General features: G+C 43.4%; 1 protein-coding gene and 1 long non-coding RNA gene across 3 annotated transcripts in view; one reads left to right on the top strand and one right to left on the bottom strand.

The window, feature by feature from the left end:
• Positions 1-20,979, top strand: part of PDE6D (phosphodiesterase 6D) — a 40,357-nt gene extending 19,378 nt beyond the window's left edge. For both annotated transcript variants that reach the window (XM_065072913.1, XM_065072914.1), the window contains exons 2-5: positions 11,526-11,614; positions 17,021-17,146; positions 17,949-18,054; positions 20,344-20,979. In XM_065072913.1, the coding sequence (XP_064928985.1) occupies positions 11,526-11,614; positions 17,021-17,146; positions 17,949-18,054; positions 20,344-20,425 (403 nt within the window). In that variant the 3' untranslated portion in view covers positions 20,426-20,979. The remainder of the gene's footprint in view (positions 1-11,525; positions 11,615-17,020; positions 17,147-17,948; positions 18,055-20,343) is intronic.
• LOC102086743 (uncharacterized) lies at positions 5,292-17,074 on the bottom strand. The gene is made up of 4 exons (XR_010474461.1): positions 15,961-17,074; positions 15,639-15,701; positions 6,710-11,740; positions 5,292-5,608 (listed from the first exon to the last, which is right to left on the bottom strand). It is a non-coding gene; the product is annotated as an uncharacterized LOC102086743 (long non-coding RNA).
• Positions 20,980-21,208: the final 229 nt, after the last annotated feature.

A 21,208-nucleotide genomic window follows, 5' to 3' on the forward strand; every position in this document is an offset into this window, starting at 1 on the left:
CAGCACCTGGAGTGCCTCCTCCCCTTCTTCTTCTGCACTGACCTTGGTGTTTGCAAAGTCGTTTCTTTCACATATTTTCACTTTTCTCTCTGGCTGCAATTGAACAGGTGTTGTGTTTTGTTTTGTTTTGTTTTCTCCTTCTTAATTACGTTATCCCAGAGGTGCTACCATCATCGCTGATTGACTCAGCCTTGGCTAGTGGCAGATCCATCTTGGCTCTGTTGGACATGGGGGAAGCTTCTAGTGGCTTCTCACAGAAGTTCTCTCTGTAGACCCCCTGCTACCAAAACCTTGCCACGCAAACCCAGTACAGAGGCATCTCTAGGTTTTAGAATTGGGGAGATTTTTTAACTTAGCTGATTATGTCTCTTAAGTGAACAACAGAACCACCTGTGATATTAAGCATGACCCACAGATGGACTTTGCTGAAGCACTTTGTGTGAGCTCAAACTATGCTTGAGTGTCCAGAGTTAAAAATTGAAAAGGAAATTAAGCGTTTTCACAGGAACTCTGAATTAAAATGAACCAAGAAGGGAACAAATGCAGTATTTTCCCCCATGACTCCCCTATTTTATATTTCTGGTGCTTTAAAGTTGTCTTAGCCAACAAGAGTATTATGGATAAGTTTCAGGGTTTTCCTCATTTTTCTAGCTAGAAGCATTTTGCTTCTATTGTCAGAGCTCATACATCTACTTTTTGTCCTGTTTTAATATGCCATTTTAGACACTAAAAAGTACTTCTAATTCTGCAACCAGTCATCTTTATTTCCTTCCTGCCCCTCGCTTCCATTAGTAATTCTTGGCAGCGCTTCAGACCCCCCCTGCTTCCTAGTTAGGGTGAAAGAGAAACCATCAAAAGCCAGAAAAACATGGAGTGAAGGAAACCACCAGCTCTGTAGTGTGATTGCTGCGATTTGTGCTGCTGCAAAGTCGCTCCAAGTCAGAGCAAGAGTTTCCATGAGCCAGAGAGCACAGTTCCTGCCTGGCTGAAGAGAGACAACATTGGCTATTGAAGAAGAAGATTTGAAGCCAAACACCTCCTGAGATCTCTTTCCTCTTCTCTTACTGATTCACTGTGGCTGTGGGCAAACCTTCAGGCTTATTTCCCAGCCTCTACAATATGCAGTTACTAAAAAGCTACTTTGAGAATGGTATTGGAAGTTTTTGAAGCAGCACTTAGTACTAAGAATTAAGTTAGTGGTCACCGAGCTGTAGCGTATTGCCTATTCAGCTGGACATCGTATCTTTCTAGTTAAATTACAGTATTTGTCTCCTCTCTGGGGTAGCCCCAGGTAGTGATAGTGTGAAGCTGTGCAAACTGGTACCGCAGTGAGGGAGTTAGTGCCAAAGCCTCGTCTCCCATCAATTTCCAGTCTGCAGATCTGTTCTTATAAGTGCATGATACATTAATACCTCCAGTAAATTACATATTCTTCTCAAATACATGAATCTGATAAATCTATGGTTTATTGGAGCTCAATAGGCTGGTGTGCTAGAGAGCTCTGTAAGAAGAGTCGTGAGGTGAAGGAGAAAAAACCGTAAAGATTAATGGGGGGAGAGCATGTAGTCACAACATAAGCACCGGCAGTTGGAAGTCATCTAGGCTTTTTGTGTTGTCAGTTGCTTATTTTACCAGGGGGACCCTTTCAGACCGAGATGTTGCTTGGAGTTCAGAGGACAGATAAACCAAACAGCAGGGGAACCTGCTGATGCTCAGCGATGCCATTTTCAATAAACATCACTTTGCTCAATAGAGAAATTATTGCAGAGGCCTTCAAGGAACAAAGGCATTGACTGGCCACAAACAGTGCTATATAAAACTGCCTTTTTAAAGCCTTTTAGGTTTTTTTTCCACTCTTCACACAAGGGTACAGGTCATTCAAGTGGAACTATATGAAAACACCAGCTAAGCAGCCATGTTTATCCCATTTAAAAATCTGATCAAAGAAGCCTTTGTTCCTCTCTCAGGTCTGGCCCCGTCAGTGAGGGAAAGTGTGAAGATCCTTTTAGATGTAAAAAAAATCCACTCCTACAGTGTTGCAAGAATGACGTGACATCAAGCCAAGCCTTCCTTTATGAGCAAGCCAATATAATGTATGTTTCAAAACAATTTAATAATAATATAAAATAAAGAGGCGTATCAAGGTTCAAAATACCTCATTCCATTAAAGCCATTTTCATTGCATGACTGTTGTGACATCTTGTGTTCCAACCCTGCAAAGAACAATAGGCCAGAATGATTTACAGGGAGGTAAGGTCCTCTGAGGGCTTCTGGTTACAACCTCATCTATGAACATGAAGTTATTCACCAGAACCCCTCAATAGGTTATTTCCCTGAAACTCCCTCTAGTTCACTTATTGCTGAGAAACTTGAAATATTACCATAATAGTTCAGCTGTGTTGAAATGATTGAATGTTCTGAAGTAGTGACGACGAAATGAAGTTGTTTCCATCACTGAATCACTTTCAGCATTCACTTGCAGAAAGGAAAATCGTTTGATGTGCTAAAATTTAAAAGTGGGCAAACTGAACCACATGCTCTTTTTATTCCAAATTGCTTTGGGGTTTAAAGCATTTAATTTTAAGCATTCTGGATTTAAAAAATCTCTATCCAGACAGATTTAAATTGCGGGAATGTTGTTCTTTTAAGTGCCTCTCCCTCATAGCATTCCCTGGATTGGCTTTTCAAGCTGTCCTGTGAGTTGCTTCACATTTCACATAGATGGGCATCTGTAAGGAGGCCCCAGTGCTTTAGTTTCAATTGCATTTTTAGTTTCCCTCGTCTATGTGGACTCTCCATTAGTTTTCTCTTTAGTTACATTCAGTTGCTGCAAGCAACCCACTTTAAAATTGCATTCTGATAAAGCCCTACAGATTTTAAAGGTCACAGTCTCTTCTCGGATTAATACATCATTCCCATTGATTCACCTGCTGTTTCTGCAAACTCAGAGTATTACTGATGACATTAATTATGTTAATATTCAAAAGGCTCTTAGCATGAGCTCAAGCTTTTCTAACATGCTAATTTTTGAGATCCATTTAAAATGCAGGGAGGATGGGGAGGAGTTGACTGTTAGCGCACTGGAAAAGGAAGAATAATTGTTTTTGTGCAATTTGTTCTTCTGAGATGGTCCTGCAAGTAATGATGAGTTTTTCTAGGTTATTGATTGTTTTACTACTTAGGATGGAAAGCAATCTCCAGATGCGATCGCATGGTGTTTCTCCTGCTGGGGCATTGGTATAAAGGAATTCTGTCAAATCTATTCAGAGAAGGCAAAGAAAAGCCTAAAAACATAAGCAGCAGAAAGCAGCACAAAACCACTGCATCGCTTCAGCTTGCTTTTCTTTTGGCACTGTCATCTGGTTCTAGGAACCATTTTAACATCTGTTTCTAGAGGAAACAAAACACATTTCTAATAGCAGCAAACAACGCACTTCCACAGATCTGGCATAGAAAACACAGAAATGCTCCCTCTGACAGGAGAACCTGCCCCATCAGCTAGTAATTTGCTTGTATAGATGTGATTTGGAGCTTATTCCCACTTTAAACAACTTTTTATTCAATGTACCACAAGTGTATTTTGGTTTTTCCTTTAACTTTTGTTGTCAGGGATCTCAAATCTTAGTTATTTTCCTTAGGAGCTTAGAAGTGGTTCGTCTTTTTAGGCTGAGCTCAGTTCTGGAGAATTACCTGGCACACGCTCCACAAGTGTTGTCGACGTGGCCTTTCTGGTACGTCAGGGCAGCGAGGCAGATTTCTCATCTGCTGCAGAGGAATGTGTCCAAAGGTTCTTTGCAAATGCCTAAATTGGTTCCAATTGCTCAGCAGTGACAAAAATTGCAGGAATTTGTAGGAGAGTTAAGCTTCTACAAGATTAGACTCATCTGGACAGAGGAGTAATCTTGAAACGATAGTGTCTACATCTGCCCCTAGTTCAGCTGTTTGCAGACCTCCGTAATTTGTTCTTTTTTACCTGTCTCTCTCCTGATGACCTTTAGCTTAATCTCAGTACATCTGTAACTCTTTCCTTCAAAATGTAAATCCATTTGTTTCTTGCTCCTTTGGTTTGAGGAGGAGAGAAGTGAGAGAAGCAGAAGCCTGGCTCAGTTTGCAAAATGACAAGAGTGAAAATTAAACCTAAACTAATGGAAAGCAAACTCTGTGCCTTGTTCTGCTGTGTAACATCACCAGAATGCTGTGAAATAACGATGTATGTTAATTGTTCATTTTGATGAAAATAACGAATAATAATTGTATTATTCAACCTAAACTGTTTGAAAAGCACACACGTTAAACTGGATAGTCTGCATAAAATTTTCATTAGCAAATGTTGGACTTGGCTTTACTGCATTTCCAAAGCAGAAATTATCTGAGGTCTACTTAATATAATATAATGTAGCAATATTAGCATAAACTCCTATTACAACAAGGTAAGGCTGACATGGTACTCGGTAATATGACTGTCTTTCCAAGTACAGGCTAAGAACAGCTTAATCCAGGGCTGTCTGATGTTAGATGAAAATATGTGGGGATATAAGATCCGTATAGACAGCACCTGCAAGCAAAGATGTGAGGGGGAAAGTAAAAAGGGAGGTACAAGCATATAAGCACATGATATTGTGTTGATTTTTTTGCTGTGATGCTATAGCTATTAAATATATCCCTCTGATTACATCATTTGCTGAGAAATGACTTTGTTGGTTGCTGAGGTCTTCTGCTGCATTTTGCCGTGTGGTTCACATTATCAGTTGATCTCCCCGGCTTGTGTTGCACAGCAGTTTGTTCTGTGCAGACTTTAAAACCAGGCTCTTTTACAGTGAGTGTCAGGAGCGCTTCAAGGCATAACTGGCTTCCTTCCACTCGAGGGTTTAATAGGGCGCCTCTCCAGTCCCCAGCACCTCCCATCACTTGTATCTTGTGCATCACTCCAGGAAATTTGGTTGATAATAGCAGAGTTTTAAAAAATACCTGCCCCCGTAAGAGCAGTCATCGTTCACTTTCTGACTGTCGAGGGTTAAGATTGCGGGGTGACAATAAAACCCTGGCAGATGTATTGTTAACCCCCTCTCCCCCCCCCCACTTCCCCCTCCCTCTCCCCCCTTTTCACTAAGGAGAGGCGATTGGGAGGAAAAGAAGGACAGAGAGAAGAGATTTGGAAAAAATTAAAGATGTTTTACTAATGCTACTAATAAGAATAGAGAAAATAATACAAAATATACAAAACCAATCTTGAAAGTCTCAGCAACTGCAGAGCCGGCACCCAAAGTCCTGGATTAGACTCTGCAGCCAACCGGAGCTGGATTCAGTCTCTCACTAGGCCTCAGTTTGCAGGGACGACTAGCAAGGTCCTCTCCTAATGTCGGCCATAAGCAGAAGGGAAAAGGGAAAAAGGGACGAGATCCTCGTGATCTCGCACTTTTATATGAAGTATTCACGTGAATGGAATGTTATGCACAGTTGGTCAGTTTCTTGGTCTCTTGTTTCTCGTCGCCCCTCTCCCGAGATGTCCATCCGTGCTTATCAATAAGTTTGCATTCCATTGCTAGGTTTACCAAAACATGTGTCTGGTTCTCCAGGAAAATGCAGTTGATATGAAGGCTTTAGCTGACTAAAAGAGAAACTTGTTTTTAGCAAAACCAGGACACTGACTGATCTGGAACCCAGAGGGGTGTGCTGCTGCGTGAAAGCAGGAGACCTCGACAGGGCTATGCCCAAAGGCTCCAGTTGTGTTTAAGGAGTAGCTTCCAGTTTGTGTGTTTGTTTGGATACTTCTGTTCCTAGACAGAATGGATAGATGCTCATTCAGTTCCTTCAGATTTGATTTTGCACTGAATTTCAGCCTCCGAGTAGGAGGAAAGACTCCTTTTCTCTTGAGTGCAGAGTTCAAGAAGGACAGGGAACTGCTGGAGAGGGTCCAGCATAGGGCAACCAAGATGATTAAGGGAGTGGAGCACCTCCCTTTTGAAGAAAGGCTGAGGGAGCTGGGGCTCTTTAGTTTGGAGAAGAGGAGACTAAGGGGGGACCTCATTAATGTTTATAAATGTATAAAGGGTGAGTGCCATGAGGATGGAGCCAGGCTCTTCTCGGTGGCCAACAATGATAGGACAAGGGGTAATGGGATCAAGCTGGAACACAAGAGGTTCCGCTTAAATTTGAGAAAAAAGTTCTTCTCAGTGAGGGTGGCAGAGCCTGGAACAGGCTGCCCAGGGGGGTTGTGGAGTCTCCTTCTCTGGAGACATTCAAAACCCGCCTGGACATGTTCCTGTGCGACCTCACCTGGGCGTTGCTGCTCCATGGGGGGATTGGACTAGATGATCTTTTGAGGTCCCTTCCAATCCCAAACATACTGTGATACTGTGTGATACCTGATTCAGCGGAATGTCTGTGCATATGCTTTAAATGTAAGCACACAGTTAAGAGTTCTGCACAAGCGGGATTTGGGAGTTGCAATAAAAAGTGAGATTAGAGATGGGAAAGATTAGAGGGTGAATGGCATGAGTGCAGAAGAAGCACAAGGCCGTTTGGGTGGCCTGCTTCATAATCCTGTAGTTTGGTAGTTATTTTGTGTTATTTATTTTGGTCCTGACTCCTCAGACTGGATTGAAAGAATTGAGATGCACTTATTCTGGGGAAATATATCTGATAAAAACGTAATACCTAAAGTTTGATCTTTACTTATCTGTGACATTATTTCAAGAAACACGCTCACCCGTGTCACGAGTGCCTGGTTGTGTCTGCTTTTCACAACAGGTGATGTGGAATCAGGAGTGAAAGTTGGGCTGTCCAGATCAGAAGCCTTTCTTGGTCTGCAACAGAGATTAAGTCTGGATGGTTCAGGGCTTTCAGCTCCCCTTCTCCACCTTCTCTTTGTCGTTTGGCCCATAGGACAATTCTTAACATGCAATAGCTGAGATCCTGTTTGCACCTGGCTTGTAGTGAATTGTTCTTAATACTGAATTTCACGTAAAAAATAATAACCTGGCAAAGATGATCTGGCAAACCTTCCCTTCCAGGAGTGGTTATGAACATTAGGCTTGCTTTTATTATGAAAAGCAAGAGAGCACCAGTTCCTAAGGGTTTAGAACAGTGTAAACGGCAAGGAATATAATGAAAAATGGACCATTTAGTGGAAGGAAAGGCACCTGCTGGTTGCTGCAGCCTTTAAGATATTCAAAAGTGCTAAACATTGCAACATACAAATAATAGTCAGGGAGAGTGGGGCAGAACGTCTTTAATCCCATAATACTTTAATGGTTAGTTTTGTTTATACCCATTCTCTTCCTTCAAGGTTATTCTTAATTACCACTGTGGTAATACACAGGAATCTTTTGCAATGCTAAAGCACTTAAAGATAAGTGTGTATATTTTGATTTGTTTGAGTGAGGTGATGTCTATGACAGATACTAAAAAGAAAGGATTTCTGTTCTGACATCAGAGGTATTCAAGACAACAAAACTTGGATTTAGAAATGCACAAACCATTTCCATTCATCGGGCTGAGCAAAGTAGGTCTGTGAGGAAGCTAATTCATGTCATGTATATAAAGCAAGTCAAATTCCAGCTACTACAAAGCTTTTATGTAAGACTTTGCTGACCCAATAGGTGGTGGAATATAAATAGATCAACACTACACCCTTCCTTCTGCTCTTCTACCTAATCCTTCCTTGCCTTCAGGATTGAAGAGTATTTGATCTATTGAGTCTTAAATCAGACATTATTTCCTAAAAAAAAAAAAGGGGGGGGGCCAAAATCCAGGAGAATGAAAACTTAATGGTGTAAGAGCGTTCTTGTGATTTTAAAATGAGAAGCTGAATTAAGAATAAACTATTGTTCTTCCTTTTTTTTTCATATATATTCACTTCACAAAGCTGTATCTGCCTGGCTCTCTCCTTACTCTCCTTCGCTACCCCTGCCAGGTGGCTTGACATGAGCCTCTTCAAAAAGAGTAATTGTGTTAAACCTATATTAATTTACTTTCTCCTTTTCAATAATACTCAAAATGCCCTCTTCATCCTGCCTGCAGGTCTCCACTGCTGCTCCGAAGATGGAGCACTTTTTATTTTTAGTAACGATATCTCTCATGCTGGGATGGAAGAATCTTAAACCAATTAAACACATTAGAAGATAACAGTGTGTGTGGGTTTGGTTCGAGATCTCCATTTTATTCACTCTGGGGTATGTCCTAGTACCAGCCTTTCTATCCAAGATGACAGAAATAGTGTGATAAGCTGCTAACTAGGTAAGCGGTACAGCTGCTGCTTTGTCAGGTGTTCCCTTGCCAAAAAATCACTTGTGATGGGTTTTGCCCTTTTTTTTTTAAATTCCATTACAGTTAAGTTTTATAAATGATCTCAAGTTTGACTTAGGAAATTTTTTCAGATGCCTATTTCTTTTTAAACATTTATTTTTTAAAAGAGTGAGTCTCCTGAACGTGAAGTGTTTTTACCAGTAGAAGAGGATTGTGTGTGTGCACTTGTAAGATTTGATCATTTGTTCTTCCCTTTTAATAATGCTTAGTTACTGGGAAAACAAAACTTATGAACTGGCTGGAGTATTCTGACCCCTTAAAATATATCTGGACCCACATATTTTAACTCTGTGTGCACACTCTGAATAGCAGGTTGATTTCATTTTTCTACTTGCAGAAGCTGGAAAACGTGTTCTCAATCTGCACGTGTGTCTGCTAGACCAGAAAGCCTTTGGCTACACTGACACTAAACCTTTCTTCATTTGATGTGGAATATCCATGGGTTAGCAGTGTCTAGATTGTTTAAATACAAGACATTTTCTAGGAATTGAGGCATCTATTGCTGACCTACGTGCTCTCACCAGCAGGGACACAGTCCTGAGCTTTTTATTTATCCTTCATCTTTAATTCGACAGTCAGAATACAAAGCACAGGGCAGGCTGTCCTGCATGGCTTTACTCTTACAGTGGAACATCAATACAGAATAAAGTCTGATGGCGCTTTATAGAAGTCTAACATCCCAAATGTTCACACATACAGCATTGTCCAGCACGACTGGATTGAGAAATAAACCCTGATTGGGGAGAAGCGACAGAAGTCTGTAGTCTACAGTGGCGTTTTCTCTCACCAGAAATAGTAGGTCACTGTCACCCTGTGACTATGTATTTCAAGCAAGGACAATTATTAAGCTGTGAGGCTACGTATACTCTTTGAAGGGCATTTCTGATGTAATACTTTAGAAAATGGCAAATGTGATTTCAGACTACTCCAAAAGCCAATAAAGGAAGAGGAACGGGAAGGTAACGCACAGCATGGCAAGGAAAAAGAAAGAGGGTGCATTAGTTAGAGCACCGGTGCACCGCTTGGGAGGCTGGATCGGCTCTCGTGCAGAGCTGGGTTTGCTGTTCTAGGTAGTGTTTCCCATTCAGAGGAACCCAAACACAGCTCAGTTTGGTACCACCCAGCCTATGGCCAGACCTGTTCGCTCAGAAATCCCACTGATATTGATAGTGAACAAATAGCAAGTAAATACTTCTGAAGGGGATCATTTTTTTAAAGCTAGTATAACTTTCTGATAATCAAGTGCCCAACATACTGAATTACTGTACTGCTAGTAGTTTGCATCGCCAGGTGTTGTGAAGATAAATGAATTTGTCAGTGAAATGCTCCGATTGTTTCATTTGTTATTTTCCCCTCATACAAGGCATTCGATAGACTGCACACTGCTTTCTATGCAAATAGCCTCACCCTGACTAGTTTGTATGTTTGTCTGTCGGAAGATGTATCTAAAAATGGTGGATTTTTTTGGACATTTTAAATTACGGTTGGGGAGGTTCCATCCTGTGGGTTGTGTTGGCTGGGGACTTTTTTTCCCAGTTTCCAGCCAGCACCACATGAAGTGTCTGGCCCCGCGGCAGGTTCTCCTGTCCGCACTGCTGCTCACTTTCTTTCTGTGTCCTGCCTGCCTACAGCCCCCGTTTCCCTTGCTCTGGTAGTCGGGGACACATCTCCGCTTTCCAGCTTTCTGCTGGGATATAGAGGTGGCATACGGGGCCCTCCAAACATGATGCTTTCCGTCTTCTCCCCCTTTCACTTTTGCCCTAATCCCAGAGCAAGTGGTAGCTATTATGTGTTTTAGAACAAGTCTAGAAGGACATAAGCAGGCTGCCCTATGCTCCCTCTTCCCGTAGTTCAAGTTGTTGCCAAGTTTTGGAAGCTGTAAGGCCTTGCCTGTGTAAAGAGACTCCATGGTCACACCTTTCTCCTCCCTCTTGTCCTTTCAGTGGGACATGGAAAGTTTGGCCAGTCTTCAGGAAAGAAAAGGCTCCTCACATCTGCACTGAAGCAACCATCTTCCGTTCCCTCCTCCACACACATAATTTTAAAACAAATCTTACCCTGTAATGCAAAATTTGCTAAAGCATCTGTTTCTTCCCTGGAGCTCTGGAAAAATGTGATCAATGTGACAAGTTTGTGTGAGTCTGCCTGGAAACTGTGTATGTTAGAGGATGAGTTCAATATGCATATCTCTGACAGCTCCTATTTATACCTACATCAAGGTCCATATTGTCCCTCTTCTGTTTCTCTACCTCCCCAATCAGTTCCTCAAGCAGTTGGTCTTCCCTTCTCCCAGATAGTTTCCAGTATCTTTAGAAGTACTGAGTACTGAGTGCACTGCCATAAACCAGCAAAAGGAGATACCTGGAAAGGTGATGGTTTGTGTGGCCTTATCTCACAAATCCTACTCTATTTGGCTGCTTGACGAGCTGTGGCCCAGGATGCTGGTTCAGCGATGGCTGCATCCCTGTTCAAGGCGGCATCGTGCAGGCTCCTTCTGATGTGTCGATGTCTGAGTTACGCTATGGTAGAGATATGTCAAAGGTGTGCTTAAGATCATTATTAATTGTCTCTTTGAAAATGTGTTTCCTACTTGTCTATAAATTTAAGGACTGATTCACTGATCTGGGCTTTTTGAAAGCCAGCACAGCCTCACTTGCTGAGGGCAAAGAGAGAGGAGCTCTCTTTGCTTAGCACTCGGCAGCTGAAGAATTCCCATGAGTGGCAGTTACCAGGTCAACAGCAGTGGAACAACCCTTGATATTCATATTTTGTAAGCTAGGAAAACAAGCTCAATCGGGTGCTATTCTTTTTCCCATGTTATATAGGGAGTACTTCTTTTTCTAGCATTTTTCAACTGCTGGAGAACAGCAATAGTTTGTGTAGAATTATCTGTTAGCAATGGTCTTGCTTCTCTGCAGCACAGTGACATTGCCTTTATCCTCTGGAAGCAGCAGAAAATGATAAATGAGGTTAACAAGCTTCAGCCTAATATGAAAACGAAATCTGTGACTATACAACTCTTGTTGCATTCATTCTACTCAAGGGTTGGTTTGTTCATTTATTTTCTGGGAAAAAGTGTGTCTTTTCATTTGCCTCCTGAGAATCACAGAACACAACTGAAACTCAGCTACTCACCTATTTCAGGGCTTAGCAAAGAATAGTAGGCGCAGCATTTAGGGATGCAGATAGCTTGTTTTCCTTAATTGCTTCCCAATCAGAAACTGGATGAACCTTCGGGATGCGGAAACAGGGAAAATCCTCTGGCAAGGAACAGAAGATCTGTCTGTACCTGGAGTGGAGCATGAAGGTACCGTGCACATTTTGGAGCTGGGTGGCTGTGTGTCTGGGTCATCAGAGCTGCGAGTGAACCCCTGCTTTGAAGGACACATCCTGGTTGTGACTGGACACCTTCAGAGGCTTCCACCACAATAACCTGGGGACACAGGGAGAAGGGTGGGAATGGACAAGTTAAACAGTGTTCAGCAGGGAGCTCCGCTGGGTAAGGAACGAGTGGACGACCTTTGCTAGGTCACATGTTGCTTCCAAAATGAAAAGTATAAAAATATATCGGCTTTTCTTAGTATAACAACAGGGTTTACTCAAGGTAGAGTTCAAACGGAGAACCAGTGGGGAAGAAGCATACATCTTGCCTGGCCACTGCTGTCCTAATATTCTTCTGCACTAAATTTGAGCTCTGCTTTTAAACCTGGTACATTTGCTCTGCTCTCCGTCCCTCTACCATTGCTAGGAAGGCCTCTTGCCCATCCACTTCTGTCCTCGCTAACTAGCAGAGGACTTGGTAATGTCCCTTGCCAGGAGCTTCTCTTTGGCTCTATGAAGGGTCTGACCTCAATTAATTTTGAAGGCTTTTCTATTATGTGATCTCCAGTAAGTGGAGTGAACTTGGGTATTTAATTATGCTAGTGACGTTGATTTATTTGTGGTTAAACATCAAGGAGTGAGTTCTGCCTGTCACTACTAGGCCTTACCTCTCCCATAAATTGGAAAATCCGTTGTGTCTGTCTGAAGGAAGCAACCAGCATATAAAGATCCTTCTCTGCCCAGAGAGCGTACAGAACATCTGTGGCAAAACACTGTGAGCCCAGTAGTCTAGCAATATACCTCGTTTCAAAGCCAGCTTAAGGGACAAGAGAAACAAGTTGTCTTCTCCTCATTTGGTCCACAGTCAACATTCATCTGCTTTATGAGAAGAGTTCACTAATAGGACCAGTAGTAGGTTGTCTCAGCATAAGAGTGGCCTGGTGCCAGGATACAGGTCAGAGCGAGAGGTCAGGGTTGGGTCCAGTCCTGTTTAACATCTTTATTGATGATTTAGACGAGGGGATTGAGACCATCATCAGCAAATTTGCTGATGACACCAAGTTGGGAGGGAGTGTTGACCTGCTGGAAGGCAGGAGGGCTCTGCAGAGGGATCTGGATAGACTGGAAAAATGGGCTGATTCCAATGGGATGAAGTTCAATAAGGCCAAATGCCGGGTGCTGCACTTTGGTCACAACAACCCCCTGCAGCGCTCCAGGCTGGGCACAGAGTGGCTGGAGAGCAGTCAGACAGAAAGGGACCTGGGGGTGCTAATTGACAGGAAGCTCAACATGAGCCAACAGTGTGCCCAGGTGGCCAAGAAGGCCAACGGTATCCTGTCCTGTATCAAAAACAGCGTGGTCAGCAGGACAAGGGAAGTGATCCTTCCCCTGTGCTCTGCATTGGTGAGGCCACACCTGGAGTATTGTGTTCAGTTCTGGGCCCCTCAGCTCAGGAAAGACATTGAAGTGCTGGAGCGGGTCCAGAGAAGAGCAACACGACTGGTGAAGGGACTTGAACATAAGACCTATGAGGAGAGGCTGAGGGAGCTGGGTTTGTTTAGTCTGGAGAAGAGGAGGCTTAGAGGAGACCTCATCACTCTCTAGAACTACCTGAAGGGAAGTTATAGCCAGGTGGGGATTGGTCTCTTCTCCCAGGCAGTCAGCAATAGGACAAGGGGGCATGGGCTTAAACTCTACCAGGGGAAATTTAGGCTGGATATTAGAAAGAAATTCTTTACAGAGAGAGTGATCAGGCATTGGAATGGCTGCCCAGGGAGGTGCTGGACTCACCGTCCCTGGAGGTTTTTAAACTGAGATTGGACATGGCACTTAGTGCCATGATCTAGTAAACGGACTAGAGTTGGACCAAGGGTTGGACTCGATGATCTCTGAGGTCTCTTCCAACCCAGTCGATTCTGTGATTCTGTGATTCTGTGAAAGCAAAGCTGTGACTCAGTCATCACTAAGAGCGTTTTCCAAGCTTTGTCTTCTTCAGCCTTGCTAGTTGTATTCACATTCTCATATCAGTGCTACCCTGTTTCCCTGAAAATAAGACATACCCCAAAAATAAGCCCTAGCAGAATTTTTCAGGATGCTGGAAATATAAGCCCTACTCCAAAAATAAGCCCTAGTTACAGTTCATTTTAAAAAGTCAATTTAAATAGTGTCCAGGCAGCTATACATGTACAAAAGTAAGCATCTTTTGGAAAAAAAATTAATACCGACCCTGTCTCTATTTTCAGGGTAACAGCAAACAGTTCTGCTGATAGGCCTTAACGGATATTTACTCATGACTATTGTACGAGATACCTATATTAAAGAAAAACATTCCAGCACCTTCATATACAACTGTAGGAAGGCAATTGAAATACAGCTCTCAAAAGAAATGTGGTCATTCATTAGTTTAATACAAAATATCTTAAACTGCAGGTTAGTGAAATAACCACGTAACGGAAGACCTAGGAGAAGTGAGGAAAGCAGAAGAAAACCAGCCAGAAGTATTCCAAATCTTCAGAGTTTTTGTGCTGTACAAGCTCCTCCTTGGCTGCGCAGCTGGTCTTTGAATCCTCTTTGCTGTGTCCTCCCCCAAGGGCTGGTTGTGTCGCCCCAGCTCCCTCCTGCCATCTTTCTCACTGGCAAATCACACCACCTCGCTCTGCCACAGATTTTCCTCACGTATAAAACAGGAACCCCCACCTCCCTCAGAGTCGCTTGGGGAATTAATTAAAGCATGCTCTGGCATGAGATTAATGCCCATTGTACAAGGGGTTGTTAAGACCTTATCTGGTGTGCAGTTCAGTCACCCGTCTAGAAGACGGATGAGTGGAAACTGGAGCAGGTGCAGGGAAGAGCTATTAGGAGAAGCTACTGAAAAGATTACGGATGGGAGGATGGTCTTCCTTGGGAGAAGCAAGGAATAAAAACCATACCTGTATGGCTTAGCAAGAAAAGAAGGCTGAGATTAATAGATTATTCTCAAGAAATTGGCTAAGAAAGGGGAGAGGTCTCCAACAAAGGAGGATAATCTGACTATGGGTTAGAAGAAAGTGTGAGGAAATGGGATTCTGGTACAGAACAGAAACCATGAGGGCAAATAGAATAATTGTTTTAAAATGAAGGCCATGTGTGTCTCAAAGTCATTATACAGTACAGGTGTGTGTGGGAGGGTTGTTCTGTGGCCATTCGGGGCAAATCACAGTCTAGACATAGCAAACAAAGAATCAAACCTATATCAGAGTGAATAAAATATATGTCATTTGAACAGGACTCCTGTTTGCTTTTTGAACAGGACTTGTATTTGATTTAAGTACAGATTTCTTTTAAAAAAAACGAACTCTTAAGTTTCAAATCATAATAGCGTATTACAACCTGAACTTACTAGTACTGCTCAAATAAAAATATTATTAATGTGATATTGGATTGCTACCCAAGACTTAACATTGAACCACTGAAAGTAGTGAAAATCACTGCCTGAGGACCTGAAACTGGAATTAACCATCTAAACCAGCATCTGCCAGCGGGAGGGCAATCTGGGAGGTGCAAATCCGTAAAGTTTGGTTTCTTCCAATACACAAATGAATCTAATTTGCAGTACGCTGCTGTGGTCTGGCACTTGTAGAATCCCCAGCCACCACGGCCACCTTTCGTTCAGGAAGTACAAATAACCTTTCATTATCTAAGAAAAGATGTAGTTTGAAATATAAAATAAGTCTGGCTAAGATAGCTTGCTTTCTTACTTGTCCTGCATATTTAAGATAGTTGTATTAAACTACATGAAAACATGATATGGATATTTTAATTGAATTTCAGTTTCTAACTGAATTCAGTTGGACCCAAGTTACTTGCTTAGTAAATTAGATATGTATCATTTGTCCGTTTCTAAGTGATCAGAATTAAGTATATGACTAAATGAACGTTAGCTATATAAGTGCTTAAATGAATGCACAGGTATAGTATACCCTCAAGCTAACAAAAAGCAATACTAAATTTAGGATAAAGTCTATGCTTACCTGCATTTCAGCCTGTTTTAAAATGGTCCTAACTGATGAGAATCAAACTTCTTTCTCTTCTCTCTTTAATGGGAAAAAGAAGTATAAATTAAAATGAATTTAAAGTAAATAATTTCAATTAAGGTTTTTCTGCTTGATGCTATAAATATTAAAATCTTAGGTCAGGGCTTTAAAGACTACACAGTCCTACTGCTATTAAAAGCAACCCTTTCTGTAGTTTCGCAGTAATAAAGCAAACACTCTTAGCAGTTTGTCTTGGGGGTTGAAAGAAATGTAATTACTAAACTGCAGAATAGTTTTAACGAGTCATTTTACACTTAACTGCAAAAGGATGTTTATTCACAACAGGTGTGGTCTGTCCTTGCTGCCATGCAGGATGGTGCCACGCAGATCTCTATGCTGAAAGTAAAGAAGACTAAAAATAATTAGCTTTTACATTTAAAACTCTTCCCTTACACTTTTAACTTCCTTTCTTTACCTTTATTTTTTACTAAAACAAACCGTGGGCTGTGTATTTTGCTATAGGATAGGACAGCAGTTTGTGCTCCCTAACCCTCCAGCTCTCTAGACTGGTGTCGTGTCAGCCTCCTGCTCCATTAAACTGTTCTACATCAGAGGTGTTCTCCTGAGCTTGGGTAGACTCTTCCTTTTATTAAACACGGATGTTTTGATACACTTTGCATTTAAGAACAGTTTGGCTCATAAAGCACATGCCAGCTGTATTCCCTCCCCTCTTTATTTCTAATAAAATTACATGAAGCATTTTCTAATACCGAGGAAGGGTTACATACAATCACACCACTGAAGCACGACAGGCTTGGGAGATTTTTACTATATTGACTCTCCCCTGTATTCTCCTGATTAGGACCTTTCGGCGTATTAATCAACACTCCCAAACAGACATTTTGTGCACTTTTACAGAGCCGTGTGAGGTGGCTGAAACGTGCTGCTGGGCTGAGAAACGACCGTTTGTGGTTTGCTGGGGATGCAGAGTCTGAAAGGGAAGGGGAAGCGAGAAGGGCAAACTCACTTGTGTACTGAGCAGCCCTTTGGCCGCTAGTGATCCTCAGCACGCTTGGAAAGTAAAAACTCAAGTCACATCTCATATTTCAACTTGAAGACCTGTGGGTTTTAACCAGGAGTCTGAGAGATCAGTGTTGTACCCCTGGTACTGTCACAAGTTTCATTCCTGCCTCTGGGCAAGGTACTCAACCTATTTGCATCTTGGATTTCACTCCTGCAAATGTAAAAACAAAGTCCTTTGTGTTTGCATTTCTCTTGCACCAGTGCTAATCATTATTTCAAAGTATATTATAATAGCGCCTGAGGCGGCTGGGTTTGTTTTATTGCATTCAAATAATGCTTCTCTATCTGTTTCACAGCTCGAGTTCCTAAAAAAATCCTGAAATGCAAAGCGGTGTCTCGGGAGTTAAACTTTTCCTCAGCAGAACAGATGGAAAAATTCCGACTGGAGCAGAAAGTGTATTTCAAAGGGCAGTGTCTAGAAGGTACGTATGTGCTCTGTGCTGTGCGCACATCCCAGCGCGACGGGGATTAGAGAAACTGAACTGGGTTGAACACAGTGATTTTAATTTTTCAGAGTAGCACTGGAGCACTCATCTTGTCAGGGCTAATGGGCCACAGTATTAGCGATAGCATTTCATAAGTGTATTAACACTTCGTTATGTAAGCAAAAAATCTGAGTAATCACGTTTCAGGGCATAAATCCACCGCGGGCTGCCTGAGGCAAGGAAACAGGTTATTTTAGAGTCACCCAGTGTGGGGATTCATGCATCTTCCCCAGAAGCACCTGGACTGGAGGAGCCTCTGGTTTGGTTACAGCGGTGCCACCAAGTATTGTCCCTGTGACTGCGTAGCTGCACATCTGATCTCCCTCACTGCGGTGTTACTCTTAATCTGGAGTGGAGGATGTGGGACAAAACATTGAGCTCCTTGTCTTTTGGGCAACCAGGTGTGCACTTAAGTCCCACCTGGATCCGGGGGTGTCTGCAAGAGGGGGAGTGTGGTTCCCCGCTTCCCAATTAGGTGTGTTGAAATTTCTACTGAATGCTAAGGAAGTGGCGTGGCTTTATCATTACCATCAGCTATGTTAGAAAGGGAGTATCTGCTTTAAGAGGAGGGCCAGGCTTCGTACAGCTTAAGCTGTACAAAGTAACGTAAATATAAAATGTTGGCAGTACAGCAGGACAGTTTAGGGAGTTCCCCAGCCTGTCGGGTAAAAAGCAAAAGGACCATTTGTGGATTTTGTCTTCTTTCAAATGCCTCTGGATCTTCTTTTTTACTTTGCAGAATGGTTCTTTGAATTCGGTTTTGTGATTCCTAACTCCACAAACACTTGGCAGTCCTTGATAGAGGCAGCACCTGAATCACAGATGATGCCAGCAAACGTTTTAACGTGAGTGCCTTGGGCTTACAGCATCTGCGAGCAGGCAAAGAAAGAGCCGCGTGTGGCATTTCCTTGGGGGCCGCAGGGGGAAGGAAGAGTGGGAGCTGCTACCAGCCCTGAATCACCCTCACTACTGTTAGCTGTAGAGAGAGAAAAGGGGCTCAGCCAACCTCATTACCTTCTTTCCCATAGGTCCAATTCGCATTAATATAGCTATAAAAGTTTGGAGAAAGTGGAACTGATCCTTTATTAGAGTTGCTTAATTTTTTTTGAAAGGCGAACCGTGAAAGGATTTTAAAATGCTTTGCAGCTTAATACTCCTTACATCCAGAAAAATTTAAAAAAAGAGATGTTTTGGCCATTTCCAAATCCAGCTCTTGATCACTGACTCTTGTCCAAGGTGGTTGTTTTTCACGCAGTATATCACCCATCTGCTCTAGTGTTTGTTTCATCACTGTACCATTTTGCCAAGCCTTGTGTCTTTTACATTGGATTATAAACTATACGTGTAGCCATATGGAGTTTTATCTGGGAATGAAATACCCTTAACAGGTAGGAAAAAGTCATTTTACCATAAAGAGATTCATACACCTTCCTCATAAACGTCTAGTCCTGGCCACTGTTCGCACACTTACTTCTGAGTAGGTCAGCGATCGCTTGGGCTTGGAATAACGTGTGCCAGGCGCGAGCTTTGATGGGATGATGGAAAAGACTCCTTGAGGGAGCCCCTGGGAAGCTGCAGTTGCTGACAAAAAGCCGCCCTCCCTGCAGCACTCGATGGGTGCTGGCAAATGCACGAGGAGCACGTTGCCAGCAGGGACAGAAGGGTTTGGGAATCCTCCTGCCAACAAGAGGCAGACGGGGAGCAGCCAGTCTCGCCGCAAGGTCACCGTGCCCTCTGGAAGACCTCCCTCCCCAGCGCTGTCCCTCTGGGCCCCGTCTGGAGGAAAGCCAGTCGCATAGAGAAGGCACTGGGACGGGAACTACCGTCGCTGATTTCTATTCACAGCACGTCTCAAAGAGAGTGGACTCAGAAGAGAGCGTCAGTGTTTGAATAGTGCTCAGAACCTCGTAGGTGCTACACGCATCCTCGGCTCCCAGAGCTGGTGGCTTTCAGTACAGGAGGAGCCAGGTTTGGGAATCAGAGTGAAGAAACAAAGATGTCTGACAGGTTGGTTTTGACCATCTCGGGAAATCAAGGCATTTGGGAGACTGGAAGTTATGAGACTCCAGTTCTCGAGTGACCTTGAGGATTTTCCAGTGTCCTGTTCTTTCCCTGGAGTCTGTCCACTTGTCCGAGGGCAGCTCGGATCTCTCTCCTATTCGTGGAGGTGTCCTCAAGTCATTCTTGAGGCTTGACACCAGAATCACCAACCCAAAGAAGTCCAAAGGTTTTTTTGTCGCCTAAAGAAATCAGCCTTTTTCAGTTGCCAAGCCTTGGAGAGCGGAGACCCTCGCTTTCTGATACTCCCAAAGATGTCACGTTCACCTCGGTGTTTCCATAGCAGGAGAGAGGGGAGCTGGGCTGTTTGGTGCTGAGGCATTCCCAGGATGACTGGACGTCAGCATTCCCAGGCATTGGAGTTCAGTGGCCACACCACAGCACAAACCTCACACTGTGCCAGGTTCAGCAGCGCCCGTGTTACAGATACTGAGAGCCACAGTGGCGGTGGAACCGCTCCTTCAATTTTGGATGTGGTCACATCACACTGCTCAAGTGCTGTAATGGCCCCAAAGTTCTTACTTTCATCTACCAAAATCTCAAAGCCAGCAACTTAAATAATCAGAGCTTTCGTCACACCCATATACACTCCCATTGCAGTTCGTATAAAATATGCTTGTGTGTTCGTATTTAAGCACTTCTTGAGAGGAATGACACGTTAAGTGGTTTGAAGTATCTTGCTCAGCACTAGAGGAGAGAGATGGGGAATAAAAAAAGAACTCCCATCGGTTTTCACAATTCACTGCAGGAGAGAGGGACCCGAAGGCATGGGACTGCTGGTTTGTTTTTAGCAACAGAAACGCGCAGGAGGTGGCTGTTAGTGAGTGCACTGCAGCCGGCGCGGCACCGTGCCCAGAAAGGGGGTGCAAGGGAGGGCTGGGGGTCCTGCCCGGTGCGGGAAGGCAGCGCAGGGATCCTTCAGCCCCGCAGCAGGACGCGGTGCCCGTCGCGTGCGGCTCCAAACCAAAGCCGGTGTTGCAGGGGGTGAGGTGTCAGCCCAGGCGTGTGAGGAGCAGTTGTTTTCTGCTGTTCGTGCACTCTTCTAATACTCCTTTTCTCCTCTTTTCCTTCCGCAGTGGTAATGTTATTATAGAAACCAAATTCTATGATGACGACCTTCTCGTAAGCACTTCCAGAGTGAGACTTTTCTACGTTTGAGATGGGGCTTTTTGGAGCTGTTTTAGTTTTCCTCCATACAGTTCTTGGTGCAGAACCCCCCGACTATCCAGTGGAAGACACTCCCATAGGCGGTGACCCCGGGGACCAGCTCAGCGTCAGTCGTGACCTTTGCCCATCAGTTATTTTGCTTTCTCCTCTGACAAGACCAGACCAAACCCTTAGAGACAGAACCACCTGCTCAGCAACGCCCTGGGGAACAGCGGCTGTCTCTGAACACGGGCAAACGATGGTCATGCAGAACCAATACTGTAAACTATGTTAGTCTCATCCTTTGTACTTCTCTGGATCCTGGTATAATCTTCCATTTCACACCAAACTCTCGATGCGTTTTGTTTGTGGGAGATTAAGTTAAATTAAGTTAACGTTCTCGCTTTTCTCATGTTGTAGGTTTTTACGCTTTCACTGGTTTTTCTGTGTAACTGGTCCACACATCCTCTTACCCTGAACTTGTAAAATAGACTGTGATATCACCTAATGTAATTAAAACAAGTTTCTCAATTAAAACATTCCTACCGTCCAAAGAAGGGAAGAAATGTTAGTTCTGTGCGTTTTCCTTCCTGATATAAAAACCTCGCAGCAGATTCCTGTCACTCAGGCCAGCAGCAGCACAGGGATTTCCACAGCCCTGCTCCTTCCACAGCCACCTTTCCTTGTCAAATTTCCCTTCCTCCAGCTGACCAGCAGCAACGGTTTCCCGACTGCTCCGACAAGGGTTTCTCCTCAGCCTCGTTTCTTTCTGTTAATCCCTTGGGGCAGTTTGCC

The sequence above is a fragment of the Columba livia genome, chromosome 9, assembly GCF_036013475.1.
Source record: "Columba livia isolate bColLiv1 breed racing homer chromosome 9, bColLiv1.pat.W.v2, whole genome shotgun sequence".
NCBI lineage: Eukaryota > Metazoa > Chordata > Aves > Columbiformes > Columbidae > Columba > Columba livia.